Source organism: Aulostomus chinensis, chromosome 17 (genome assembly GCF_037954235.1).
Source record: "Aulostomus chinensis isolate RoL2024-O1b breed Wild chromosome 17, RoL_Achi_v1.0, whole genome shotgun sequence".
NCBI lineage: Eukaryota > Metazoa > Chordata > Actinopteri > Syngnathiformes > Aulostomidae > Aulostomus > Aulostomus chinensis.
In genome coordinates this window covers 7,955,001-7,976,648 of record NC_141336.1, presented here as the reverse complement: position 1 = coordinate 7,976,648, position 21,648 = coordinate 7,955,001, and the positions used below count along the sequence as shown (strand labels likewise).

The window sequence follows — 21,648 nt, the reverse complement described above, 5'->3', positions numbered from 1 at the left end:
ACGACCTTCCGCTATAGCCTACTTCTACAACCTAGGTTGCGTCCGAATTGCCAAGTGGCACCCTACAACCTACTGTTACGACGTAGGCTGTCTGAAACCACAACTGGCGTGAGTAGCGACCTACTTCGCAACCTAAATTCCAGCCTAAACACGCCCACATTGTAGGTCGGTTCAGGTGCATCCTATGGGGCAACCTATGGCCCACAATGCACTGCGGACTTCTTCGTCGTCGTCGTCGAGGTAAGGAAAAACAAATGGAGATTATGGATCAAAACAAGTGAACAAAACCACCGGACAGGGCTCATGACTGACAAACTAGTACTGTTTTTGGCATATGCTATAAACTGTTCAAAGTAAGCAAAAATTAAAACAGGGAAAAATATCAAGATAATTGCATGCGACAGCAAAGTTTTTGAATATGAAGTTTTTATCTTTGGGATAAAATACACACAGATCTTAATCAAGGAGAAGGGACTATGGAGGGGAGTCCTTTTTTCCATAATGTTCATACTCCAATGAAATGCTAGAAGTCTCATTGCAATGGAGAAGAATTCAAAGAATACATCAATGAATTTGAAACAAAAAGAGATATTTTTATACAGGAGACATGGCTCAAACCAAATCTGGATTTTGTTGGTACGAAGGGATAATCTAGCAATTGTAAAGTTAGAACTAATGGAAGTGGTGGGGGATGTGCAATTTTTAATCAGACAAGGTATGAAATATAGGCAAATAATGTACACGCAAGAATCTGAGATGATGGTAGGGGGAAAGTAATCTGGTGTGAAGACTTTTATTGTACACAGCACAGTATGGAGGGACCAAGATGACTCAGATATGTTGCGGAGGAGTTCAGGGGATGTGCACAGGGCCATATTTCGGTTTTTGGAAAGCACAGGGGTCGTAACTAGAATTAAGCATGGAAATGTTGGCTGTTCCGTTCCACACTCCAGTCCAGAAGGTGGCGGTAATGCATTTAAGAGTTGTTTGCGGACCCCCATTAAACTACAGAAGAAGAAGAAGAAGAAGACGACGACGTTGACGACGTTGACGATACGGAAAGTCAGTTCAGTGACGCACTTTTCGGGTTTGATTATCGGGGTGAACTTTCGTCAGATTTTACTTTAAAATTTGTACAGCTTCTATATCAGTTATTCGTCTCAGATATCATATGGGCATACACCCTCAATTATAATATCAATAAGTAATCATTAATATTCGGCTTGAGGTTGAATCGCTGTTTTTTTTACTTCGAATTACTATATCTAAAAAGTGCCGTTGAGCGTCTCGTCCGTCTTTCAATCTGCTGAAGGTTCCCTCCAGCTACAAACTTTCAGGTAAGACGTAAGCCCTTATACTTCTCTCTTGGAGGGCTTGAGCACTCTTGTTTGTGTGCGACTTGTTCATCGCAAAGCTAATGGTTGAAATTTTTCATAAAATCCTAAGGGAACACCCAAGGTTACAGCAGCTCGCGCTGTTAGCTTAGCGGGGAATCACTATCAATCTCTCAGGTTTTCTCTTGATATTTATCTAATTTCTGTTTGAGCTCATCAAATTATAAAAAACAAATGACAGCTGAGTTTTCTTAAATATGTATCAATCTGACCTCTGTTGAATTTAAACTGTTTAACGTGTGACATTCACTGAAAAATGCCACCTTGATTCAAGTTTAAGCGACATGGTCAAATTCGTTGTCTGCTTTGATAAATATAGCGCCTTTCAATAAGCCCCTCGCCCCAGGGGCATTACAGGTTTCAGTGAGAGAATAGGAAGGATTAAATGAACTAGAGTCCTCGGTGACTAGGTGGGTTTGTAACTAAATCAGATGTGTATGTAATCATTAATTATTCTGTATTGGTGCCTCTCAGAATATTTCTCAAGTTCTTCCCAGCCAGCGATTCTGCATTATGGCAGTTCAGGTTTCCGAGTCCGACCAGATCAAACAGGTAACCAGTTTATTTAAAATTAATAAAAAGCTGTATTACGTCAGTCTGACAGCCTAAATATGTATTTATGATCCTATTCAATACTCTTGGTCTGGTGGTGTGGCAGTGACCACAAGGGGTATTTAACCTGAAGCAATTTGTTTTGTTTTACAGTTTAAAGAGTTTTTGGGGACATATAATAAGGTGACAGAGAACTGTTTCATGGACTGTGTCAAAGACTTCACCAGCCGGGATGTGAAGCCAGAAGAGGTAACATGTTATTATCTTGCCATATGATTATGGGATAAAGAATTATGAATTTAAGGAGCTTTGTTGTCATTATACACAGGTGCACAATGAAATTCTTTGGCAACATCCCTCTCACACACAGAAGTTACTTCTCAGTAATCAGACCTTTAATATAAGAAATATTTTTATCTAATTCCTGTTGAATGACAAATAAAGAAAATCTAAGTTGTTATTAACATTTCCATGTTTTCCACATTTTGTATTGTAAACTGTTTTCTTCTCTGTAACATCTACTGCACATTTGTCCGTCCTGGGTGAGGGATCCCTCCTCTGCTGCTCACCCTGAGGTTTCTCAGATTTTTCCCTGTTAAAAGGGTTTTCTATGGAGTTTTTCCTGAGTCAATGTGAGGGTCTAAGGGCAGAGGATGTTATGATGTCATGTAAAACCCTTTGAGACAAACTGTTTGTGAAAACGGGCTATACAAATAAAATTGCCTTGCCTAAGTCTAATTTTTGTCATTTAAAAAATAAATTTTCTTTTTTTGGAATATTTGGTAATTTTCTACAGTTTTGCTAATTTACCCCTGGTCTTTTTTCTTATGTTTCTAAGTACTTTTATATTTCATGTATAAAGGAAGTCAGCTGATAGTCAACGTCAGTTATTTACAAGTGTGACTGAAGTCAGAAAACATTGTGTTGAGGTAACTGGACAATAATTTTGTGGTACTGTTTCGTCCTTAGTCCAGCTGCTCTGAATCTTGCCTCCAGAAGTACCTAAAGATGACTCAGCGGATCTCCATGAGGTTCCAGGAATATCACATCCAGCAGAATGAGGCTCTGGCTGCCAAAGCTGGACTGCTGGGACAGCCACAATGAGCTAAGCCAGACAGGAAGGGTGAGGCGAGCCAGACTGACCCTGGTCCATACCCAAACTCAGTCAGACTTTGAACTGCGGCTGATGTTCTGGAAGCTCCACCCTGTGAGCATCTGCCATCAGAGTAATGACGCTGAAACGTGCTACTTTGCTCGTCCTTTGGTGACAAAGTTTCTGGTATCTCTGGTAAAGACAACAAGATTATATCAGCTGTTCAGTGTCTAAGCATGTTGGGAAACATAGTTATAACCTTTTCAACTTCTTAACAGGAACTGTCATGTAATGTTATTTCATGTATTTTTAAAAAAAATTAAACATCACAAACTTCTGATGTGTTCATCCCATTCGTGGAAAAAAATGAACATCTTGAATCTCAGTACCACCCCAGGGGCCTGTTCTTCATTCGAACTTCTTGACTACGAAGTACCTGACTTCTCAGGAGAATATCTCATTGTGGCAACAAATGCTACAGATCTAATCAGGAGCACATGAGGAATTTAGATACAAGGTAAAAACACTGACCCCCCCCCCCCCCCCCCCCACACACACACACAGATCAATCCAATCTTTGACATATCACCATTCATCCTGCTGCTGTGAATTTCCATTTGAATGTGCACATAAATGAGTGAATACTTGAAGGAGGTATCACTTATCCCTTAGGTGTTTGCCTTTGCAAACCACACAAATTTAAGATGCTCTACTTTGTAGTAAAGCCCTCTGGACAGACCTAAAGGATGGATGGGGTGTTTATAAGTGGGTTTAACAGTTGATTTTAATCAGTTTCTTAATCAAAACTCCTGAATCTCTAAATTTTGTCACAAAGTTGACTTGCAGGACATGAGATGCTTATGTTTGTGTCCTGGATGTACAAGTGTGATAATGGGAACCTTTCGGCCCTTTACTCCCTGGACACATCCTGCAGGTGTCTGAGAACCGAAAGAGGAAAAACTTGGGTGCTATGAGCTGTTAAAACGCTCATCAGCTGTGACAATTTGCACATTTTCATGATCTTTGACCTCTACTGATCCTACAGATGCCCACTGCATGCAAAAGCATGTATTTCATGGTTTTGGTCTAATGTGTTGATGGCAGATTTTATTCAAGTTATTTTTTATTATGTTCCCTGGGGGGATTATACCAACTCCACACTAACTGTACTACATGAATTTTTGACGAGTTTGCCTTAAAAAAATTTTAAAAATGATCATATCTGGTCTTTAATTTCAACAAAATAAATACATTATTTTTGTCAAGGCACCCATTGAGATACCTTTGAAATTAAAAAAATAATCCTGCATGATGATGCCTTGCCTTGCATATCTTGTTTGTGATAAAGTTCATTGAATTATCTCTGACACGTTATTAGAGGAGCAGAAGGCAGGACACCTAGTGATCATTGAAAGATTATTTTGACCGAGCAGCAGGTCAGTGCTTTGTTTTGTTGGAAAACAAACATTTGGTTGTAACTGAAACAGAATTTTGAGCACTTGAACACTGTGAATGCAAAGGACATAACATGTTAGAACATATTTAAAAACTTTATTAGAAACAGAGAGCTCTGCTTTAATGTCACACCACCACGTCTCAGGAGGAAGTGTGTGCAATTTTTTACTCTTGTCGCTCTCAAATGGCAGCTAGCAAAACACCACATAGAAAAAAAACAACTGAGGAATTCATAATACAACAGTACAAACAGTCTTCTCTTAAAAATATTATAAATCATTCTTTACAGGTGTGTAAAATGTAGTTCTCAAATACATGGAGGTGGGGATATTTTCTTTACTCGTGGCTTTTATGTACAAAAACATTGCGTTGAAGTCTGTTCGAGCCAAACAGAGAAAAACAGATGAAGGAAAAGAAGTTGAGCAGCACAGATCCTCTAGGATACCATCAGAACCAAGCTAGGACAATGAATTAATGGAAGATTAACTCAGCCAGAGAAATAAAACAAGTTATGTTGAAACACTGAAAACTGAAAGACCTAGAATTTGAGAGTTAAAAATTGTGACTCAAATTCAAAAGTATGAACTTCATGATACATGAAACTGAATATGGCTTTATATCAAATTCAGTTTAATTCCATACGCTATATAGTGAAAACAGTACATAAAAATAAGATTTACTGCAGCACATTGGCAAGATTCAAAATCAGCCAAGTCAAAACTGTCATTTACGTATTATATTCAGGGAATATTTGGTGTAAAGTTGCATTTTGGGCTTTGGAAACAAAACTGGAACTCATTGCTGAGATATAAAGTCCAAAATGGGTTAATGTTAAAATGTCAAAGGCACAAGAATTTTAACTCAAACTTTACTTTACAGTTTACGTATGAATAGTTATTCTGTGAAATTAAGATTAAAAATTCAGTAACCAAATGAAATCAAAGACTTTGTTTCCAACTGTGAGTCACAAGATATCAAGTCTAACATCATTTATTTTATTTATTAGAGGAAATGAAAGGCAAATTCCAAATTTACCAAATCAAAACCTGTAAATCCCATGACAAACAAGTTAAGCCTAATTATATCATGACTTTGAAACAAGAGTTGAAATTCTGACAAATCCAAATTGACAAAACCATTTACAATCAGTCAAACTTTACCTGTCAAAATTACGAAAACATTTTGATTTGTCAAATTTTGAAATGAAGTAGGAATTCTTTCATTCAAAACAGAAAATGTTCAATATGCTGTGTGAAACAAGACCATTAAAATTGAAGTTGAGTCTCAAAATTGAGATCTCTAGATCAAGTTTGCTTCATCAAGGCAATTAAGAAATAAGATCAAATTTCAATTGAGTGACTAAAGATGTCAAACATGTAATATTTGTATTGTCATTCAACTACAACATCAGAATAACTTAGAAGGTAAACTCTAATAGTGATATGATTACTGATTCAATTATTTAATCTGATGTAATCATGTTGATTTAAGGTTTATTTTTTTTATTCCCAAAGTTTCATGTTTTATTTTTCTGATAGAATCAAGCTTCCATACAACCCAAAAACTAATTCCCATCTGAAAAGTGATTCAGCAAATTGCAGTTGCTGCATGGTAATAAAAAAAGCAAGACAAATTATGCCTACAAATATTTTTTCTCTCCTGTTGACATCAGAAACTTTTATGAAATTTTTTATAATAAAATAAAAGCTCTGATTCCATATAAAAAAGACACTTTTTTCCTAAAAAGTTTGCAGTAAATCTCAAATGAACAAGAAATTTAAATAATGAGCTGTGCTGCTTTCTAATTCTACTCTACTAAATGGGCAACCTCTGACCCCTCAAACGATGTATTTATCTTAAATTGATGAAGCTGAGCAGCAGTGCTGAGGACACTTGGGGGAGGGAGGGAGGAAAGGAGAAAGAAGTGCTCTGTGGCGGCTGAACAGACATCAAGCTATTTTTCTTAAGTCAGTCAATAGGTGAAGGGAGGGACAGAGGTTAGGTGAGTGCATCCCCTACGCTCCATCCTTCTCTCATGGCTGTCCCATCAGCTACTGCATCAGTCAGTGGAGTTCAGACTGATGAAGACACGCCTTCAATGGACAGGAAGTCAGCAGAGTCAGTCAGGAAGGGCGTGCAGCTGACCAGAGGAAAGCGATGTGGGAGAGGGCTGGTCCTCTATGGCGCGTCATCACCTGCACTCCACAGCCACAGTGTTCCGAGTGGGGGATGCTGAGGACGGACTCATACCTGTGTCTGAGGAGCCTGATGAGGTGGATGCTGTTGTGTTGGACACTGAGACAGATGGAAACAAAAAAAACAAAAACACCAGTCAACCAAACTTTCCTTCCGTCCTGTAGAGCTTTAAAACAGCAAATATATAGATAAGGATATGTGCCTGAAATGAACTTGAACAGATCGACATTTTTGAAATTGTTAAACTGAGTTCTTCATCTGCATTTCACAAGACCAAACTTTAGGCTAAACATCTTAAAACTTCAAGGTTTGGAACTTCAGGGACAGATGTGAATAACAGTATCATCTGCATTAAATGAAATTAATGGATGCCCAACTCCTCCTACCTTCTCTCTCCTTTTTTTTTAGCCTCTTTCTGCGTCTGTCGATGGAGGCAACCTCTGACTTCAGGGTCATGTAGTACTTCCTGATCTCTTGCAGCTTCTCCTGTAAGAAGGAGATCCTCTCTGTGCTTGACATACTGTCCAGTTCATCTGAGGAGGACAAGAAATGAGGTCAGGTCTGTCTAGCACCAATACACTTGCACCTGCATTTTCTGATCATTTAAACACAAGTCATTACTCATCTACAATATCAAAATGTTGCAGTTCTTCAATTCTTTTTTCCCTCCCAAACTTTCGGTTTCTTTTTCTGTTTCATATTGTCATGAATTAGGCCTTTTTTGCCATTCTTTAGAATTAATTCAAAAACACACCCAAATGTCACAAGTATGGGGGGGGGGGGTAAACAGTTACCATGGAATTGACAAAAAAAAATCTGGAAAATGAGGAGCAAAACATTTTTAAAATGATATGATACACTATCCCTGCTGCTGTTGTGTGAAAGTCTGAACTCCCTCAGCCAGATCATCACTAAGAGTGGCTATGATAGCAGTTCTGGAGTGCAGCAACCACAAGTCAATCTCCTCGACATAGATGACATCAAGCTGATGCCAGAAATGAGCAACACATCGACTCACTGATCCACATCACCAGGATCTACAGCGACAACATCAGAATGCAGACTAGATAAGTGTGGTCGGATGGTTGCAAAGAGAGTGAAGATGATCAGAACAGATGTGGCTGAAATACCAGAAGGCAGCATTGCAGATGTTCAGGACAGCTACAAGTACCTTGGAATCTCACAGGCAAATGGAAACCATGAGGTGGCAGCAAGAGGTCAGCCACAGCCAAATACCTCCAAAGAGTAAGGCAGGTCCTGAGAAATCAGCTCAATGGGAAGAACAAGGTCAGGGCCATCAACACATACGCCCTGCCAGTCATCAGATACCACTGGTATCATAAACAGGCCAAAGGAAGAGATAGTGGCCACTGATAAAGACAAGGAAGCTCCTCACAATGCACAGTGTTTTATCCTGTGTCTACAACGCGACGCATGCGCAAGCGGTGACATGGTCCCTGCAAATCTCTCCTGTAGAGTCTTATCTTTTGGCCTTATTTGTGACTTTGGTAACATGTATATTAAGGACCAGAAGAAACTGCAAAGAAAAGTTAAAATAGCAAGCAAGATAATTGGAGTTGATCGGGCATCTGTTGCTCAACTGTACAATGACCTCAGTCTAAAGGCGCTTTTACACTAGACAGCAATCTGCCAATGTGCCCATCTTTTTTGTGGCCTGAGGTTTTAGACCGAGTGTGGGAAATTGGTGGTTAATTTTTGCCCGTCAATGTTCCTCTTCCGGTGGTACACTTATTGCCATCTCCATTGCTATGTAAATCCAAGCCGTCAATGTGCAGGCTAGTTGTGAGGTGGGCGGCAGTGTTGATGATGACGCAAACATAACACTTGCTGGTTCTCCCGCATCAAACACCTCAGAGAATGTCAACATTGACACTGCTGGTAGCCTAAGCGGCAAATCGCTGTTTTGAAACTTACAGACTGTCACAGGGCTAAATATTCTTCCAACGCATCATCAATTCAGCAAGATGAGCAACTGGGGAGCCACTGAGATCAGTGAGCTGCTAACCATCACTGCTGAGGGGACCGTGGATAACCACTTCACAGGACTGTGAAGGATGGCTTGCTGTATGAAAAGGTCAAGGAGGAGCTTTGTTGACATGGCTATCACCAGATGAAGACACAAGTCACCAGCAAGTTGAAAAATTTATGAATCAAGTACCACCAGGTCTGTGACCACAACAGCAGCAGCAGCGGCAGAGGGAGGTTGGACTGGGAACACTGCAAGGTTTGCCAGACTGTGTCACGGGGCTAAATATTCTTCCGACACATATGTTGTATGTCGCTGTTCAAGCGCAACATCGCGCTGCATGTCACATGTTTACACCTACACAAGTGGCGGCTTTTTTGGAAAGAGGAATATTACGCCTCCATTTCACAAATTCCCACCTCTCCCTGGCTGCAAATTTGGTGCATTCTGTGTCTAAAAAAGGCTTAAAAAAGACAGGACAAATCTGTAATCATTCAACCCACCCTATTCATGAGAATTTTTTAAGAAGCCACAGGTGAAATGGCAGACTCCTGCAAAGGAAAATCAGGACCACTAGGTACAGTAAATCTTATGTCCCTACAGTAATCAGACCATACAACAATAGACTTAAAAACTTGAAAACTAGGACAGTGCACATATCATTCCTTTTATGTCCCTTCTGTGTTCTTACTGCTCTGTCTTGTCCTTGTTTTTCTTTTAATCTTTTTGTATTTATGTTTTTAATGGAACATCAATGGTGAACACATGAATTTCCATACTTGTATAATAACGTTTACCTTGACCTTGTCCAGCATGTTAAGACTGAACACTAACTCTCTCTAGTTACGAGGAGAGAAAGTGTATTTGAAGGTTAGATTAGGGACACTGTCAAGGACACAAACCATTTTTCTGCAGACCCTTGAGGATTCCAAGTCCCCACTTTGTTCAGGATTCTGTTCATTGTGGGGGAGGGGGGTTAGGGGCATGGTTCTCAAGATCTCTGTTCTTTGATCACAGCAAACAAGAAAAAGCACAAACAGCAGAGATGTACATTCTCAAATATAAACTTATAGCAGTGGGGATGTTACCGAGCTGAAAGGTCCACTTATATGTGCGCTGTGGCGAAGGGAAGTTCTGTTTGTCTTTGCTGTGTGAAGGAGGAGACGATGGTCCAGGACAGCGAGACTTCTCAGACTTAATAGCAGACACACGTGACTGGTCCTCGCTGTCACTGCTGTGACCTGAGGGGGAGGAGACCATTTTACTGGACCAAATTCTGAAACAGTTATGTGAAAGTGCATTTCACATTGACACAACAGAATATAACAACAAATACCATCTGACACCTCAGATCCTTTTGGATGGTAAACCACATTAAATTAAAAGCTGCTGCTAACTGTTATTCCATTAAAAAGTTAGCATTAACAGATAATTCATTGCCTGTGTATGACATCATCTCTGACATAAACCTCGAGTTACTCACCTGCTCCATTTTTTTCCACCTTTCCGGTTGTGTTTGTTCGCTTCTGGTTGCGTTTCTGTTTCTTCGCCGAAGGGCTGGAATTACAATCCATCACCCTCTTCTGACCTGATAGGTCAACAGTCACCCAATTAATCATGATAACAAGAAGGGTTTTTTGAGTATGGCCTTTCATGCTGTGGTGGCTGCATAATCAGATATATGACACTCACCTCTTGTCTCCTGCAGTGACAGCAGTGAGGTGGATGATGACGTGCTTCCATCAAACCCAGGACTGGAGTCAGCGTCTCCCTCAAGCTCTATATTGGTCGTTCCCCGCTCCTCTTCGCCACTGCCCCTGGCTAGATGGAGCTCCACTGGGCAGGAGGTGGAGCTTGGGGAGGGGGCTGGGAGGAAGGATCTGACGTGAGCCAGGGGGAGGTGGGGGGAGGAATGGAGGACATGGGGTAGTGGAGGTGGGGCTTTTTGCTGTTCCCTCATCATCAAGAGGAGATGCTCTGACGAGGAAACGGGCTTATCCCTCTCGTCTGGGTCATCCAGGTCCACCTCATGACAGACCAGGGCCTCCGGACCCATTTGTGGCTCCTCACTGAGGGCAGGCCCCATAGCAACTGGACCCTGAGGAGGTGTCCCAGCATGTACCTCTTCCTCCTTCAGATGTTCCTCTGACCCTTCCTTCATCACATCCTCTGCTCTCAACACTCTGTCATTCCTCTTTTCTGATTCCGTTCGGCGGAGTGGTGATGGGAGGCTTTTGGGTGGAGATCCAGCTGCCACCTTGGGAGGAGTGATGGGGGTTTGGAGAGACGCAGGGCTTACCTCCTCCTGCCGCCTTTCAGAGTGAAGTTTCTTGTCAATCACTCTCTGCTCCGCTGATTTACGTTTAAGTGTCAATATACTCATCTCCTCAGGTGACGCCACTGCCACTGCTGCCTCCTCCTCCTCCTCCTCCTCCTCCTCCTCCTCCTCAGTGGCAGAATCAGTTTCAGAGGCAGCAGTGGGAGACACTAGGGGGAGGCTTTGGGATGGGAGGCAGTGGAGGACAACCATCGGCTCATCTTGTCTTTTCAAGATATTGCGAGGAGGTGAAGACAGTGCTGCTGTGTGGGAAGGGCTGATGGCAGAGGTAGGGCTTGAGAGAGGGATTCTAGGTGGAGTTTCGGATTCCGTCTCCCTCAGATTGGCCCTACGACTTTTGACCCTAGGGGAGGTCAGAAGAGCAATTCTGCTGTCATCATCCTTGGTGTCGTCTCGCGGGGGGGAGGAAATCTGAAGCTGCTGTTCAGGTTGAGGAGGCGTTATGCTGGGAGACATGTTGGCAAGTTGTTCCTGTCCCACAGATATCTTGTTTTGTCTGTCTTGGACAGATAGCGTCTTTGGGAGTCGCTCTTGAACTGGAGAATTCTTGATTTCTTTATCAAGGTTGACAGGCAACATAGCAGCTTCCACTGTAGGCTCCACCCCCTGCTCAGCCCCCCTCTTCTCTGACTGGCTCAAGATTTTGTCCTGAGGTATGCTGGGCGGTGTGGCAGCAGCAGGGGGCTGACATGTAGTTACCGGGGTTGAAGTGTTGTTCATGATAGCTGATGTCACTTCATCAACTTTCTCCTCCTTCACCACCTTATGCTCCTCCTCTAGACAGGATATAGCATCAGTCCTGCCTCGCCATGGCGATGGCTTTTTATCAGGTGGGTCCTCTGATTCACTGTCATCTGATGAGTTCCCAGAATCCTCTGTAAAGACAGATGACTGGGGATAGTTAGTTACTGACATTTTTTTTTCATAAATAAGATAAGCTATCAAATATTCTTCACACAAAAAGAGATGAAAATGTATCGGAAAAAATTAAAATGTTAAACGTTAGACATTGAAAAGCTATGATACTCTCCCTGTACAGCTCTGTGGTGATGTCATCAGATAAAACTCTTGTGTGATTCAGCTGTGTTAGTGAGAGATGGCATGTGTGACAATAAGTAGGTATTAAAGTTTGCATAACTGGCTTTGAATGTAGTGCAGTTGGTAGAAGGGCAAGGTTCAATTCAGACCATACCAGGCTCTGTGGTAAGGAAGGAGCTTCTTGCATTCATTTAAATGGAGATCCATCAGTTTGTGTTCATTTGTTTCAAATTCAAGGAGGAAGACTCTGTCATTGGGAGGCAGTCTTCCTCAAGTTTGTTATTTATGGCCATGTGGATTGTGGAGGTTACAGTTCCCAAAAACCATGTACACATCAGCACTGCCACAGAGCCTGCCTCACCAACAATAGTTTAACTACATTTCTAAGTTGAGTAGCAATATTCTGATTTTAAGACTTTCCCAGTATTTTCATAACTGTGTGAGTGGTGCCATAGCATCAAGCACAGAGATGCTATGGTCAGACCACTAAGTGACAGTACATACAGACATGTAAACAGTGTGTTGAGGCCAAAATAGAAGCTAAGTTCAAGAACCAACCCAAGTTCAGGCGTTAATATGCATGTCATTTTGCATGTCAAAGTGGATAACCCTGATTCCAACAAAAACTTTTCTCACCGTTGGACGCTCTGTCTGAGTCATACATGCCAGATGACCTCCTGGTTCTCCTGGTTCGAGGAGTGTCTGCAGAGAGGAAAACAGAAAAATGTGAGGGGAGTGAAGTCAGAGTCTTAAAGACATTTCAAGACCTGCAGACTGTGACATAATTGCCTATTCAATGTGGCAAGATGAGTTTGAACACTTATGTTGAAAGCATTCAAACTACAGTCACCATATGTGAAACTTGTTCATCAGTGTCTCTTACTATCTCCATTAGCCATGTTGGATGACATCTCTGCCTTGCTGCTCTTGCCGTTGGACCGCCCCTCACTACTTGGTGTTTTGGAGACACTGCGGCCTGCTGAGTTGGTGGGCGTGGTCCTGATCTGAGGTCGGCCTCGCTTCACTCCTGTCGGTTTCGCCAAAGCTGTCACTGGTATCTTTTCTTCCTCTTTGTCCATGTCCTCTTTGTTCTGCTGAGGACACAACATTTCAGTATCTTATAGGCCAAAAACATACAAGAACATACAGTCAGTGTTTAAGGCTGTTGCTAAGGTGATCTGGCTTTCATATTGTTCACTGATGGTATATAACTTGATCCTTGCGTGTCTGATGGTTATGGTGTCGAATGGGATCATGCAGAATCAGTAATCTAGCACCACTGCTGCTCTGGTTCCCTGCAGCTGATTGGACAGTGAAGCTTGCCATGCTCTGGACAGACAAGATTTCAGTCCAGCATGCAAGACCTTTCTCAGTATCAACACTCATCACCTTGACACGGTCACATGACCCCTGACCTGACAAAATGTCTGCAACTATGTCTCACCTTGACATTCTTCCTCTGCCTCTTCTTTGTTCCTTTCTCCGTGGGCCAGATGATGCGGTCAGCCTTCACCCATTCATCATACCTGTTGAGTACACACATAGATATATTAAGTGCTGTGTTGTAGTCAACTGGACTGTTTCACTTTTAATGTGAATTAATCTATGCTTGGGAACTCCGATTGGTGGGAGTTCCCAAGCGCAACCGTATTTATAAACAACTTGTATAGCGATCTTCACTTCTTTTTATCGATCATGGCAGCGCACTGGCAAGATCATGAAGTCCGCAAGCTGTTCGGCATCTGCGGTGAAGAGCAGATCTTGCGGCAGATTTCTGGAACCGTATGGGACACGGTGATTTATGGGGACATCACCAGCATTTTGAGACACGGTGCACTTTTTTGTGTAATGATAACATTGTCAGCGCAATGTACGAGAGAGAAAAACACAGGCACACAGCCCTTACAGCGGGAGCTCAGACCCGTGTCTGCTGGGAGCTTGAATGCGCCCTAATGCCAAGCAAACGCAGGTACAAAAACCCGCGTTGACACACCTTAGTTCATTGTGAAAGGGGTATAATAGTCGTTGGGTTCACATCAGAGTCTGCCATCTTGGCCTCAGACTGACCTGACGTTCCAACCATAGTAGTGCACCAAGTAGAATTGCTCTCCGTTGTCCGTATCAGCCTTCTTGATGTGAGCCTCATAGATCTTCTGAGTCTTTCCTCTACCATATTTAACCTTAACTTTTGTCCCCGTCACAGAGTCGCCATCCTCTTCCCCCTCACTCCTGAAATGGGCGCGCGCGCACACACACACACACACACACACACACACACACACACACACACACATACACGTTTTGGTGGGAGCTGCTTCACCTTTATATCTCCCAAACAACTCAAACTGAAATATTACCTGTCGTGCTCAGATATTTAAATAAATTATTTCATTATATAGTAACAAACATCTTCATCCTTATCTCACCTGTCCCCTCTCCTCCTCTCCCCCTCATCCTCCTCCTCCTCTTCATCGTCTTCGTCATCATCCTCTTCATCAGAGCCTCTCTCTGACTCATCCAGTCGTCTGTTGCTGCGTCTCCTCACCTCCCTCTGCTCCTCATTCTCCCCTCCTCCACTTGATCTTCCTCCTTTCTTCTCTGGTCTGGAGGTAGTCTCTCTCTCTGGCTTCAGTTGACTGCTTGCACACTTCCTTCTCCCCTGTTGGAAATGGAATGGGGATTATATTTGTGGTGACTAATAGATGCTTAAAAAAAAGACAGTATTCACATTGTGTGAATATATTAAATTTAAGAGTGACACAATTTCAGGGACTCACCCTTGGGGACAAGTGCCTCTCTTGCAAGTCTTCCTTCTCGCTGTCACTTTCTGATTCTGCCTCCTCCATCTTGTCATCAACAGGCTCAACCTTCAGCAGTGGTAGTGAAGAGAAGTCTTTAATCTCTGCCCTTGCTGTCCTCTGAATTACAGGTGTGTTTGGGGGGCGTGGGTTGTTGTGATGGATGGTCCTGAAAGTGATGCAGGCAGAGCGGCAGTACTCCTCAAAACCATACAGGTATCTGAGGAAGCACAGCAGCTGGGTCAAAGGTCAGGGTGACAAAGGTTGATGGCAGCTGTTGATACATTAGGACTTTCATTTTATCCATATTTATACAGTCAGTGTTCCACTTCATTGAAAGGTGAATTTTAAGCAAACTGGAAATTTTGCCAACACACCAAAGGTGCATCAAATGCCTTTCCATCAACTGTTTAGGAGTGAATAAAATGGACTATGTAAAGCAACAAAAAAATGGTGTATAGGCAATAACTATATAGGCCTGCGTATAGGCCATGAGTGTAACAGAGTAAAAGAGCCATCCATCAAGAAAGAATGGAAAGGCATCTGGAGGAATTGTCTTAAGTTGGACACAGGGATTAAAGTGGAAAAAAATCATTTGACTGAATTTCCCCCCACCCCTCAGGCCAAGTCACCTATTTACTTATTTATGGTCTATACTTTACATTTATTATGCATGTTTACTAATGTTAGTTGCATTGGTAAAGTAACAGGGGCAGTATCATCTGGTCACACTGTGTCAGCCTTTGGTTTCTGCCACACAAATAACTCCATGACAATGAAGGGTTCACGATGACAGCCAATAGTCTTTCTACCGCATTCAATAATGTACAGATACACAAACAACGAAGTAACCTAGCATCCTTTCGGCAACAACTCTGATCTCCTCCAGTGGTCCTTATTAAAAAGCTTCCCTACCTTATCAGCTGTCGATCATGCCAGAATCCAAAACACGAGTTAGTCCTGATTCTTGTGTAGCCCAGAGAGAGTCTTGCAAGTTCAAAACTTGCACACGACACATAAGCATGTATAACTACAACTACAAACTAAGCAGCGCTACTAGCGCAGCTTCCTCTGTCACTCGCGGTACATTGCCAAGCACAGCCTATATCAAAATAATCCTTTTCACACTCAATGTCAACAGTGTAGGTCCTTTGCGTAACCATCAAATGGATGGATTCTGACTGACCATTTTTCAAATATATTATTGAAACATTACAGGAATTATACAGGGAGGTGAGGCTGAATCAAAAACACATTGATGGAAACCCTGCATGGGACAACAGGCATGTTCTTACTTTTTGTAGGCTGTCTTGACATTGTAGGAAGCTGCAGAGTTGAGAATTGGAATCCCCAAGTCCATGTAGACCTGCTTCCACACGGTCCCGCTCTCAATCTGACACATTCAGGATACATTTAGGAAAAATAACCAATATGTGTTACCATCAGTGGGGACAATCGTAAAGGCATAACATGCTTACACAGGCTTTGGCTTTTCTTTTCATGCTCCTAAGTAAAGGTTGAATTAAACCACAAATGCTTTCAAGAAGTGGTTGTGTGAAGGGGTGGCACGGTGGTGCAGTGCTTAGCACTGTCGCCTCACAGCAAGAAGGTTCCGGAGTCGAGCTCCGGCTTGAGCAAGGGATCTTTCTGTGTGGATTTTGCATGTTCTCCCTGTGCCTGTGTGGGTTCTCTCCGGGTACTCCTGCTTCCTCCAAAAGTCCAAAGACATGCAAAAGGGGACTAGGCTAAGTGGATACTCTAAATTGACTGTAGGCGTTGCTGTGAGTGTGAATGGTTGTCTGTCTATATGTGTTGGCCCTGCGATGGACCGGCCCCCCATCCACCTGACGGCTGCTTGGATAGGCTCCAGATATATAGATACAGGACCTAATGGTATATATATATATATATATATATATATATATATAAAATCAACTATAGCACCTATGCATGTAAACACATTAAGTGATGCTTATTGTTTGATGTTGTTGAATTGTAAATTGCTTTGGTACCGTTCGGACATTTTCTTTTCAGTTCTCTTTGCAGTGGAATTTGAATGATCAATGTCAGTCTGACCTGCACAGACGCTGTTACACAAATAAAGTTGAACTCATTAGGCTGACTCCAGGATGTGACATCAATGATTGTCAGTATTGGGACATCAGTCATTACCTTGCGGCAACCACCATGCTGGTATACTAGTCGGAAGAGCTTGAACAAGTTCAGGTCCTTATACCCCAACACTGGAGGCTTGTTGATGGGTGTCCCTGATACATACACACACACACACACAGAACAAACAGATTAACATGGAGTAGTTCTTCAGGTAAATATACGTGTTTGGACAGTTCTTACAGCGTGCACCAGACTTTAGAACCACTTAAATACCACACTGAATGAAATATAAGATCAGCCGCAAATTGGGCCTAATTCATTTACCCACTGTTAAGACATTAAACTTGTCTTTGAAAACCCCTTAAAGCTGACGCACATACCCATATTTTTTGTTTCATTTCCATGTTGCCATGTCCATGATGTCTGGGTACGCTGCAACCTTTTGTGGGGATTTGGTGGGATATTTACATGCTAATCATGGACAGCTGCCATCTATTAAATTTACTCTGATGTGATGTAGATAGTTCTGAAGGACATTTCCCAAAATCAAGTGTAAGACAAAATGTACAATATCAGTGAGTGAAGAAAAATAAGACTAAAAGGTTTTCATAAATCCGACCTTGGCTTCTTAAAGGTGCACTAAGCTTTGTTGCATGGTTTCAGTGCAATTTTATTTTTGTCTCAAATTGTAGGCATCTCCCCTTGATCCACGAGCTGCCTGCCCCCTGAATACACTCTGAAAAAGTCCAGTAAACGTCTGGAAAAAACACAGGGCTCACAGACGGTAAACAAACACTGAGTGCATGGGATGTGCACATAAAAATGACAAACCACGTTCCAGCCAATCACCAACAAGATGGTTGTGGATGGGGGGGTTAGTGCGTATGCTTAAATTGGGGAATAAGCAGAGTCAAATGAATAGCGTCGTAGCTATGACACTTGCAAGTCATTTTTCAATGTAATAGTTTGTCACTCCTCCACGGGGGGAAGGGCGAGCTTGCTTGCTTGTTTTTATTTGGTATTTACAACGAATGTCAACGGAAGTGACATCAGGCAACAACACTTAGTGCACCTTTAAGTTGGCCCATCTGAACTTAAATATGGCCTTTAAGGATAGATGCATAAAAGACACAGCTTGTTTGAGACACACAGGAGGAGGAAAAGCTGCACTAGGACCACAACAAATAAAAGACTTAAAAAACTGCAAATCAAGTGTTGGAGTACAAATATAGAGCTGGCAATGTTTTTTCAGGACAGTTAATGTTGTGCTCTCTTATCCACATGAGAATGATTCTTGATATTAGATAAGAAAAGTAAAGAGTTGAAATGATGACAGCAGCCTTTTAGTGTAGACATCCACAACAGCCTGGCAACATCTCACCTCTATCCTCCATGAACTTGTACAGCTGCTGCAGGAAATGATCTCTCTCCTCGGGGTCCAACTCTTCGTCAGGCTACAGGGACACACAGATACAGGTTTTTAGGTGAGTATATATCACAATATAAGTCACAAATTTCACCAAGATACAATATTACAGGGATGCTTTCAGATATCACAGTCTGCTATCATACAATTTTGGCTTGATTTGACTTGAGGCCTATCAACACAGTGACATTTATTATCATTTAGAATCAAACAACTAAAATTTGGTTCCATAATTTACTCAACTCTGAAAAAACATGACAATAAAATCATAAACTCCATAAAATGAAACAAACAAACAAACAAACCAAAACCAGAACCACCCAGAATAAAATACTGCTGACTGCGTACCTGAAGAAAAGGTCATGCCGCCATGCCACCGGCATTTAAAAATAAATGTGAAGACAGTTCACTGCTAATTACATGGTCTCACTCACACATACACATATGTTATTATCAGAAAAGGCTGCAAAATAACATGGACTGAGCAGTGGGCACTGTATGGTGTCAAATTTACCCCCAAAAGTCCACCACTAGCACGTGTTACGCTCCACGCACGCATTGGAGGGACCTATTTTAATTCACCACAAGCGTGTAACATTGTTTCTGTGCTTTTTTTCTACACTTGGCAGGAGTAGATCAACGAGTGAGCAGATCAACACACCGAGAGCACAGACAGCTGCAACCCATGCGCACATTTATTGGCTTTTGTGCCTGCAGTAAAGAGCAGCGCTCATGGTCACTGAATTGTGCGCACATGGGAGGTTCAATGTGCGCATGGGTGTGATACACACTCATGGAGCATAATACACACTCGTGGTGAATTAAAATAGGTGCCTCAATGCGCACATGGAGCATAATGCACGCGTGGAGCATAATAGATGCTCACGGTGGACTTTTGGCATAAATTTGATGCCATTGCGCTGCTCCACACAGACACACACAGAAGCCCACTTTTTTGTACAAAATTCAACACTGCACGTCAATGAGTCTACTCATCTCAATAATATAAATAATACTAATTACATTGAAAAATGCATTATTTGCGATTAAAGCATGGTTGTTGGCCATGGCCCCCACACAGATGTAAGATTTAACTGCCTTCGTGGGAGCTCACTGCCCTCCTTATGGGAGCTCAGCTCCTGATGGCTCCCACATAATTCAAACCCTGAATACACGCCTGCTTATGACAAATGGCACCTTCTCCCTCATCTGATTTTTACATCAGTCTCTTACCTCTTCCTTCAGGAGTTTCTTCTTCTTCTCCTTCTCTTCTTCCTCCTCCTCCTCCTCTTCCTCCTCCTCCTCTTCACTCTCCTTCCCCTCATTGCAGTCCTCATCGTCACTGGAGGATGAGTCCAGGATCTGACTCATGTCCATCTTCCATACCTCTGGAATCTCCCTGCGTCTCGCAAACATCTGGGCAGCCTCAAAACCTGCTGGAATGATGAGGAGAGGGAGTAAAAAATGAAGATGATAGGCAGAGAGGGAGAAAAATTGAAGTTGTGGTGGCAGAAGAGTGAAATGAGATAAAAGGGGAAAAAAACAAAAACAGTAGTAAATTAGAGTTGATTAAAAGTTGCAACAGAAAAGTGCAGACAGTCGTTGCTCACCTCCTCTGTTGGAGAGCTCAGACTTGTTAATACTGATGGAATTTACAGGGTGGACGTGTCTCCTCGCCACTGTATAACTTTATGGCAAAGAGAAAGAGGATGAGACAGAAGGTACCGAATTGTTTCTAATCAAAAATCAATTGTGACAGTCAAAATGAACTCACAACTTGGAGTCGCTGAAGGACCTCACCAGGCACTGATCCTTTTTCACCACCTGCTCATCATTACAGCTTGGAGACACCACCTGCACAGCATAAACCAACAAACATTTCTTGCCTTATCCATTTTTTATCCTTCTGTGCATAAGAAAATCGTATGTGTTTAAGTACATGAGAATTTTTTGAAAGAGTAAGAGGCATAAACTTATATATTCCTACTCCCTTCCCTTTCTTATGCCTCCATTATACAAGACTGGTAAATAAGACAACAATAATTTGATATCTGTCACTCAAAAAAGAAATGCAATAAGATGCAGTGAGAGGTGAGAGATTAAGTTTGGAGACATCTAAAGGAGGATTTGCCAATGTGCCATATATGGTCAGGAGAGGGTGCTGTGAGCTAAAGCGTGCTTGTATGTCCTCATGTCAATGTGTATTAGCTACTACTAACTCGAGCTTGACACCTTGCCTCACCTACCTCAACATTGTGAAAACTTCTAGAAAGAGCTATAAAGCTACACAAAAACTTCCTGTCATGTACTTCACTTAACAAACTGGTAAATGCCACGGAGAATGAAATTTCAACGACAATGAGAAGTTCGTCAGTGACAAGTGGTGGGCAAAAGCTCAGCTCAAGAACATGTACCAAAAAAAAAAATCCCACCAACAGACAAAATGCTTTGCTGAAGCTGGAGGATATAGTTTGTGAGTGCACTGATTACCAAAGAAAGTGTCTGATCCGCATGTCAATACTGATTTGCATGACAGCGATTCAGGTGGAAAAAGACCTGGCTGAGCTCTGAGCTTAACTTCTGTGGCTGCACTAGCTGGTATTGCAGGCTCATGAAAAGAAAAGGGCAGTCGCTTCACACAGGTAAGTATTTCACCACGATGCCATGAAATTATAAGAAGATGATAGGCTTCTAGTGCTTTTTCATAAAATGCGCAAGAAGAATTTGTATTAACAGGGGCATGGTTGACTGGATTAAAAGTGTCTGGACAGATGTCCACATGCCCTTGCTGGTGATGGAGGCATTCAGGGGTCATTTACACACATCTGTGTGGAAAAAGAGCTGAAGGCTTTGTAAACAGATGTGGCCAACATTTCCAGCAGGATGACAGGATTCTGCAGCCTCCAGACATCATAGTGAACAACCTGAAAAAAGATTACATGAGACAGAAATGGGTGGATGGCTTTCTGGCGATCATACTTACTGTATGTCCCAGAGAAATCACTGACTACCTTGCACAGGTGGATCGAAGAGAGTTCATGAGAAATTAACACAGAGCTGATTACATAGGCATTTCTGAAAACCTCCATTTCAAATAAACTGGATGGAACAGAGGATGACCCTCGGATTAACTCTAGGACTAGGACTGACACGAATGACACAGGATGGTGTTCTTGGTGAGCCATAATGCAACTTGGGTGCACATGTTGCCCACACCAACAGCTCTGATGAGTAGGGCTGCAACAATGTATCGATA

The 21,648-nt window shown here is 42.1% G+C and overlaps 2 protein-coding genes across 5 annotated transcripts in view; one reads left to right on the top strand and one right to left on the bottom strand.

The window, feature by feature from the left end:
- timm9 (translocase of inner mitochondrial membrane 9 homolog) lies at positions 1 to 4,326 on the top strand. The gene is made up of 4 exons (XM_086182278.1): positions 1 to 1,337; positions 1,869 to 1,946; positions 2,100 to 2,195; positions 2,916 to 4,326. Exons 2-4 carry the CDS (start codon positions 1,908 to 1,910, stop codon positions 3,048 to 3,050), a joined length of 270 nt encoding a protein of 89 aa, XP_086038404.1. The 5' UTR covers positions 1 to 1,337; positions 1,869 to 1,907; the 3' UTR covers positions 3,051 to 4,326.
- A 225-nt stretch (positions 4,327 to 4,551) lies between these two features.
- arid4a (AT-rich interactive domain 4A) overlaps positions 4,552 to 21,648 on the bottom strand; it is a 52,248-nt gene continuing 35,151 nt past the window's right edge. Inside the window, exons 9-25 of one of the 4 annotated variants that reach the window (XM_086183132.1) lie at positions 20,167 to 20,246; positions 20,003 to 20,079; positions 19,626 to 19,825; positions 18,348 to 18,420; positions 17,024 to 17,118; positions 16,147 to 16,244; positions 14,831 to 15,071; positions 14,480 to 14,712; positions 14,121 to 14,282; positions 13,498 to 13,579; positions 12,937 to 13,147; positions 12,690 to 12,755; positions 10,370 to 11,890; positions 10,161 to 10,265; positions 9,766 to 9,918; positions 7,077 to 7,223; positions 4,552 to 6,789 (exon numbers count right to left, since the gene is read on the bottom strand). In XM_086183132.1, the coding sequence (XP_086039258.1) occupies positions 6,686 to 6,789; positions 7,077 to 7,223; positions 9,766 to 9,918; positions 10,161 to 10,265; positions 10,370 to 11,890; positions 12,690 to 12,755; positions 12,937 to 13,147; positions 13,498 to 13,579; positions 14,121 to 14,282; positions 14,480 to 14,712; positions 14,831 to 15,071; positions 16,147 to 16,244; positions 17,024 to 17,118; positions 18,348 to 18,420; positions 19,626 to 19,825; positions 20,003 to 20,079; positions 20,167 to 20,246 (3,648 nt within the window). In that variant the 3' untranslated portion in view covers positions 4,552 to 6,685. Of the gene's footprint in view, positions 6,790 to 7,076; positions 7,224 to 9,765; positions 9,919 to 10,160; positions 10,266 to 10,369; positions 11,891 to 12,689; positions 12,756 to 12,936; positions 13,148 to 13,497; positions 13,580 to 14,120; positions 14,283 to 14,479; positions 14,713 to 14,830; positions 15,072 to 16,146; positions 16,245 to 17,023; positions 17,119 to 18,347; positions 18,421 to 19,625; positions 19,829 to 20,002; positions 20,080 to 20,166; positions 20,247 to 21,648 lie in introns of all 4 variants that reach the window. The other 3 variants (XM_086183130.1, XM_086183131.1, XM_086183133.1) reach the window with 3 other exon arrangements.

Coding starts and splice junctions, on each gene's coding strand:
- timm9 (XM_086182278.1), top strand. CDS start 1,908: ATGGCAGTTCAGGTTTCCGAGTCCGACCAGATCAAACAG. Junction 1,947..2,099: donor AGTCCGACCAGATCAAACAG/GTAACCAGTTTA, acceptor TTTGTTTTACAG/TTTAAAGAGTTTTTGGGGAC. Junction 2,196..2,915: donor GGGATGTGAAGCCAGAAGAG/GTAACATGTTAT, acceptor TTTCGTCCTTAG/TCCAGCTGCTCTGAATCTTG.